The sequence below is a fragment of the Vairimorpha ceranae genome (assembly GCF_000988165.1).
Source record: "Vairimorpha ceranae strain PA08 1199 chromosome Unknown NODE_146, whole genome shotgun sequence".
Taxonomy (NCBI): Eukaryota; Fungi; Microsporidia; family Nosematidae; genus Vairimorpha; species Vairimorpha ceranae.
In genome coordinates, this window is record NW_020169441.1 from 1 (window position 1) to 6,860 (window position 6,860).

The window sequence follows — 6,860 nt, forward strand, 5'->3', positions numbered from 1 at the left end:
CGCTGATCCTACTTACCATGCCAGCAGCCAGAAGTATTGGTAAGACTTATGAGATTCGCACCGGTAGTTATAAAACCCCAGTCCCACCCTCCGCGACGTGGACGCTCTAATTATGGAGGGCATTAAATCGAATTAGGAAGTAAAACTAATGATTTAAATATTCTCGACGCTTAAACTTTGTGACAAAGAGTAAATTAAGTGTTACAATTGTAGCAGTATTCTAGGAAATTATGCAAAAGAATGTAAAAAGTCTAAACAGAAAGAAAAGTATAAAAGAACCATTAATGAAGTCACTGAAGGACTTAGAGATTTATTGAATAAAGAAAATTCGGTAGACAGCTTTTTGAACAAAATTCCAGTTGTATTCGATACGGGAGCAAAATATAATTTGATTAGTAATTCTGGTGTTATTAAACCTAAACTTAATACACATAAGAAGGCAAAAACAATGAAATTTTGGACTTGCCTAGAAGAACCGTTTGAGATAAAAAAGTACACGTTTATGTAATTCAAATTTAATGGAAATCCATGTGATTAAAGTTTTATATACTACCAAAAATTCGAACAGAAAAAAAATTATTTGGCAGAGAGGCCTTAATTAGACTAAATAGCGCAAAAAAATCATGCTCTGTATGTGAGATCAAAACGCCAGAAGGATCTAGAGTGGTTGAAAAAATCTATAATTTTTCCAAGAAATTGGAATCTGGTATAGAAAAAGTAATTCAAGGTTCACTGGAAAAGAATATATATAAAATTCAAAATCGACATGGGTAAGCAACCCCAGACCCGTAGTAAAACCGGATGGAACAGTAAGAGCTACAACTAATTTAATGACTTTAAGTAAATTAATAGAACAGGATAAATATTTGCTGCCAAGAATATATGAAATTTTGTGTAATTTAAGAGATATGACAATATTTTCAAAATTAGATCTTAAAGATGGATTTTTTAGATTCCATTGGCACCAGAGGATAGATATAAAAAACATTTAGATACAAACATAAACTATATGAGTGAAAGTTAATGCCACAAAGCTTTAGGAATGCCCCGGCAATTTTCCAACAAAAAATGGATAATGTTTTAAGAGATGAAATTGGAAGAAGTTGTTTCTGGTACGCAGATGATATTTTAATATTTTGCAAAACTGCAAAGGAGCATGGTAAGGCATATGAAAGAATTCGAAAATTGCTACAAGAGAATGGGTTAAAAATAAATGAAGAAAAGTGTGTATTTAAATAGTCCGAAGTCATATTTTTGTGATATAAAATAAAACGCAACAACATTATTCCGCTAGTAGATAAGATGCAAGCTATTTTTGACTTAAAACCCCCAAAGACAAAAAACAATTTCAGGAATTTTTAAGCACCATAAACTACAATTGAAAATTGCCAGTGGTATGTATGTTTACCATTGTATGAATTATAAAAAATAGAAAAGAATTTAAATGGACAGCTGAAGAACAAAAGGCCTTTCGGGCAGTAAAAAGCATTTTACTAATACCGTAGATCTATTACAGCCAGATTGGACAAAAGGAGTTACGTTAGACGCCTACGGATCTAATGAAGAACCTGCCGAAATATTCGCACAAAATTTTAAGAAAGATAATAAATCAACTGCTTTTGATTCAAAAAAGTTATTAGATCATGAGTTAAAGTATAGTATTGGCGAAAAGGAACGCCTTTTCATGCTTTAAGTAATAAATACACTTTAAATATTTTTTATACGGGATAGATTTTGAAATAGTTACAGATTATAAATCACTAAATAAGGGAGATATAAAATCGTTAAAAATTAAAGATGGTTAGATCAAATGTCTCTTTTTGACTTTAGAATTAGGTATAAACAAGGACGAGAGATTCCGCATGTAGATTGCTAAAGTAATAATTTGGGTAATTAAAAGACGAAATGGGCTTGGAAGTGTGTAAAGAATTGGTGAACCAATGTTTAGAAAAAGAAGATTGACAAAAAATGTATCACATTATTTATGATTTTCACGAGAAATTTATTCATCGTGAAATACAGTCAGTAAAGTATGAAATGAACAGAAAAGGCATTGACACTAGAGAATCCAAATACTAATCAAGAAGATTATAAATGACTGTAAAACATGCAACGAATATAATTCAAAAAGAACTAAACAATGTATATTTGTTACTACTTGTGAAAAAGGTGAAAAGGTTGCAATAAATATAGTTGGCCTTATAAATAATCAATATGTTATAACTGGGATTGATTATTTTACGAGAAAAGAATTCGCAAAAATTATAAAAACGAGGAAAGATGAAAATGTTATTTAATTTCTGAAAGAATTAACACAGAATATTCCATGTAAAAACATTTATCTTAGATCAATCACAAAAAAATCTTAGTAAAAAAGTAAAAGAATATTGCCAAGAAAGTAAGAAAGAATTGCAGTACATTACGTCTTTTCATATCAATCAAATGAACGTGTAGAACGATTCAACAGAACTTTAAAAGATTTAGTATACAAAAACAATAAGGAGCACTTACTTACAGAAAAGGTTAACAAAGGAGTAAAAGTATATAATAATAGCTAGTATTCGGCTGTAAAAACGATGCCAAACGAGACTTATAAGCTCCAGGATGTGAGTGCGTTAAAAAACAAACAAATTAAGATCAAGGTAACCTATAACAGAAAAGGCAAAATCGAAAGAACAGAAATTATACAAAGATGACATGGTAGGCGACATTTTACGGCGGCTGAAGAAAAAGTATAATACAACAATCTTTAATAAAGTCAGTAGTGTATTAAAACGCTTTCTTTAATCAATGCTATATTCCCATACAAACTGTACTAAATATTCTGCATCTTGTTCTTGTGAAATACCATTTTCCTTACGCAAATAGAATTTGGAACGAGACCAGAGGCCTTCAATGTTTTGAGTATGAATTTCTGGAGAATCAGGATCCACAAAATTTATAGAATGATTGATGGTATAATGATTTTGAACTATTCCATCACCTGCTCGATGATTTCTTATTGTAGTGCAGCACCATAAGCCCTCCATTCATCTGTAATTATATTAATTACTAGTAAGAACTCTTCATATATTATTTAAGCCAGGGTAGCCGCATTTCTATTTTCAACAGGAAGCATAAAACACTTTTTAGAACCATCCTCAGCCCCCCCTACAAACCATTGACCATCTCTAAGCCTATCACAGTTATATTTTTGTTTAAAAAATAGACTTTCATTTATTTCTACAACTCGTGGAATACCATTTTTATCAAGGCCTCCAAGTTTAACACTACTTTTAACCAAATTCTGCGATTGTCTCACGATCGAAATCTGAAATACTGCTAACTTTTTTCTACAATAGTTTGACTTATAGGCAGTATCAATAAATGAAATCCCACTCATATATTTGTACATTATTTTAAAATAGTACTCATACTAAGTTTATATTTCAAAAAAAACTATATGTTCGTAAAGAACATGGTATCTACATAGGCGCCTACAACTCCAATAGTAGCCTTTTGGAACACCACTTCGTTTAACGTAAGACATTTTCTGGCTTTCCTCACATTTTATACATAATATACGGTTTGCTAACAACCCTAATCTACTTGGCATCACGTTTTCAGATAGATTATCTACAAACATTCTATAAACAAACTTTTAGATGTTCTTTAATTCTAAGATCTGGGCGATATTTATTAATTGTGTTTTATTAATAATATAATTTATAAATCTTCTCTTCATTAAGGGATAAAAAATAAAAAAAAAATTATCAAAGCTGTCGTAAATGGCCCACCTACCGGAGACATAGTAATAATTAAAGAAGAAGAATTATTCAAAAGAAATGGTCTTAAATTTAGAGTAAGAGGTCGGAGGACTTTGCTCCTAATAGTTGATGGAATTTTGACTACCCTAAAATTTAAAATTTTAACCCTTATTTTTTAAATTGTACGAAATAGGATAAACTGTTTAATTTATGAAAATTTATTTAAATTGTTTTTTTATTATATTTTTAGTTGTTTAAACTTATGGTATAAATTTCCACATGGACTAATGAATGGCAACGTTTCGGTGGTGTACTAATATGTTTACTATAACTAAGATATTATTGTTCTTTAATCCAAACATATCATTAAAACTCGTCTTATTGGTTATTAAAACTTTATAAAAAAATATTTAAATAAAATATGTTTAGTTCAAATAATCCTTCTTTCAACAGTCCAGGTGGTTCGGAATACAAAACCCGTAACCGTAACGGGACTTACAAACAAGCAAAACTTTTAGCTACAAGAGCTTGCTTACAGGAGCATGCTACGTAGAGAACTAACCGAATTCTAAACGCCTATTTCCCTGTATTGCCACAAAATTAAAAATATAATTAAAAAGCAATTGTAATTAATTTTCCTGTTTTTTTACTCTAGATAGTTTTAAATTTTCTAAATTTGTTTTTATACAAGAAAAAAGAAGTTATGTGAAAATTAATTATAAATATTTCTTTGTTGTAACCTCTGGTAAGATGTTCAAACTTTAAGTGTTGTTCTATATAAGAATAGAAAAATAATCTTTTATTATTTAATATTTGATTATTAGCTTTAAAAGGCATCTTTGTGCCATAAATATCGTCGTTGTGTCTTTTGTTGTACTGAGCTTTTTCGTGTTTCATTTCTTATTTTGGCGCTACTCCATCTTTCCACCCCCTCCGAAAAACTACGTACAGGATTTTTTAAAGTGAACGTAGTTATTAGTAGGGGGTGGAAAGATGGAGTAAAGGTAAAAAAAGAATTATTTTTTAACCCTTATTATGGAAAATCTAAAAGAGAAAATCATAAATTTTACGATGATATACTATTAGAGAACTCTAAGACTCTAGATTTTTTTTTAAATACAATCTAATAAATAATGAAGTAATTTGTTTGAGGTGTGATGGAAGAATTAGGATTATGGTGCTACCACGTGTATAGGCGGGTATGCTTACAGATGCTCTTCTAAGGCATGCAGATCAAAGGCAAGACTAAAGAAGGGATTTAAATTGGGCTCTTCGAATATAGAATTTGTAAAAATTCTTAGAGGAATGTATTGCTGGGTATGTGATTATGCCCCAGCACAGGCCATTGATTTCTGCAATTGTTAAGAGACTACCTGTATTAAAATCAAAGATTTGATTTTGCGAATAATTTCTGAACAAGAACCAGAAATGGTTAAAATATGTGGAGAAGGTATTTGGGTTCAGTTTGACGAAACTGCTATCTGCAATAGAAAGCTAATACCCGACCCATATAGTACTCTAGACATAAAATCTAATGCACAATGGTTAGCAGAGGATGTTGAAGAGGGAAGTTATAGGAACTTTGTTCTAAAGCTTGTTTCCAGCAGTAAAGTTCCGACTACATTAGACATGTTCGATGAACATGTTGTACCCAGATCTATCATTGTTATTGATGGTTATCCATCTTGCCCCGGCGTCATTGCTAAATTTGGATCTTGCCATAAAATGAAATAACTCTGTTGAGTTTGTTAATGCTTAAGGAGCACATACGAACAAAATTGAAAGCTCGTGGTTTCATCTTAAGCATGTTTATTGAAAACGTAGTGTTATTATATTAATAGAAAGAGAATTAACTTTTTTTTAAATGAATAAAAGTGGAAAAAAAAATATCTAAAGTAGCGATAACAAGACGCTCGAGATGACCTTTTATAAATTAATTAAAATGTTTAGATACCAATTCCTTTTAACTAATAATCTTTTAAATAAATATTTTAATTTTCTGCAATAATGAGGAGAGGAGTGAAAATATGAAGTAGCGCCCTTATTTTTATATATCTCTTCTTTTTTTATTTTTTATTTACAACAAAATTTATTAAAAATTTTGGAAGGAAATTTTTTAGAAAATGTGGTGTATACCACGTTCTTTTATTTCGTATAGTATAAATTTAGAAAAATTCCGATAATTTAAACAAAAATAAAGGGAAGTAACTTTACTAGAAAAAAATATTTTTGTAAACAGAATATGTGTTACTGTAAATTCAATTTGTGTAAACAATCATGTTATCTATATATAAAAATATATTCGTTTACATTTAATGCATTTCCGATATGTTTGGCCCTTTTTTAATTCTTTTTCTTCGCAGATTTGAAAAACTAAAAATTAAAAATTCAAGGGTAGTCAAAAAACTCTGTCAATAAGTGCATATACCTCTCTTCTAACTTTAAAGATGTCATTACTTAATTATCACATTTTTATATGTTTTTTTTTCCAACTGTTTATTTAACCTGATTATATTTACCATCTTCCATATTCATTGGTTTTAAAATATATTGTACCTAAAAAGTTACTAATTAATTTATAAAGTGATGTCTAAATATTAGTAACGCTAACCAATCCAACTTTAAACAAAAAATTTAATAATTAACAATGTTAGGTTTTTAAAGCTCTTAAATTCTATATTTTATTATAACTATCAAAATATCGATATTAGAGTATAAAAAGCCGTATCCTATAAATAAAAAACAAATTTGATCGCATATACATCTATGTAGTTTAAATATTTAATTTTTTTTATTTATTTTTTTAAACAATTATTTTGTAAATTTTTCAAAAATAATTCGCAAGTTGAATTTTCAAAATAAATTGCAAATTTAAATTTTTACTAAATAAATTGCAAATCACATTTAAAAAATAATGCTTCTAAAAATATAGAAATTGAAAGAAAATGTTAGACTTTTAATTGATCTTTTTATAACAGGACAGCGTGGAGACCCACTTATTGGATAAAATTTTATTTTTTGCCCTCTAACTAAATGAAAGATCAGATTCTTGGATAAGAACTTTTTATTGATTGGGAAAAAGAACAGTTTGGTGAATGCTTGCTTTTCGTTAAT

The 6,860-nt window shown here is 29.1% G+C and overlaps 3 protein-coding genes across 3 annotated transcripts; 2 read left to right on the forward strand and 1 right to left on the reverse strand.

The window, feature by feature from the left end:
• Window positions 1–3,076: 3,076 nt before the first annotated feature.
• On the reverse strand, window positions 3,077–3,382 carry AAJ76_1460003382 (hypothetical protein; the record flags this gene model as incomplete). Its single annotated transcript, XM_024474064.1, has 1 exon — window positions 3,077–3,382. The coding sequence occupies one exon, from the start codon at window positions 3,380–3,382 to the stop codon at window positions 3,077–3,079; it is 306 nt and encodes a 101-aa protein (XP_024329740.1).
• A 785-nt stretch (window positions 3,383–4,167) lies between these two features.
• On the forward strand, window positions 4,168–4,299 carry AAJ76_1460004168 (hypothetical protein; the record flags this gene model as incomplete). Its single annotated transcript, XM_024474065.1, has 1 exon — window positions 4,168–4,299. The coding sequence occupies one exon, from the start codon at window positions 4,168–4,170 to the stop codon at window positions 4,297–4,299; it is 132 nt and encodes a 43-aa protein (XP_024329741.1).
• An 875-nt stretch (window positions 4,300–5,174) lies between these two features.
• AAJ76_1460005175 (hypothetical protein) lies at window positions 5,175–5,480 on the forward strand (the record flags this gene model as incomplete). Its single annotated transcript, XM_024474066.1, has 1 exon — window positions 5,175–5,480. One exon carries the CDS (start codon window positions 5,175–5,177, stop codon window positions 5,478–5,480), a length of 306 nt encoding a protein of 101 aa, XP_024329742.1.
• Between the last annotated feature and the right edge of the window lie 1,380 nt (window positions 5,481–6,860).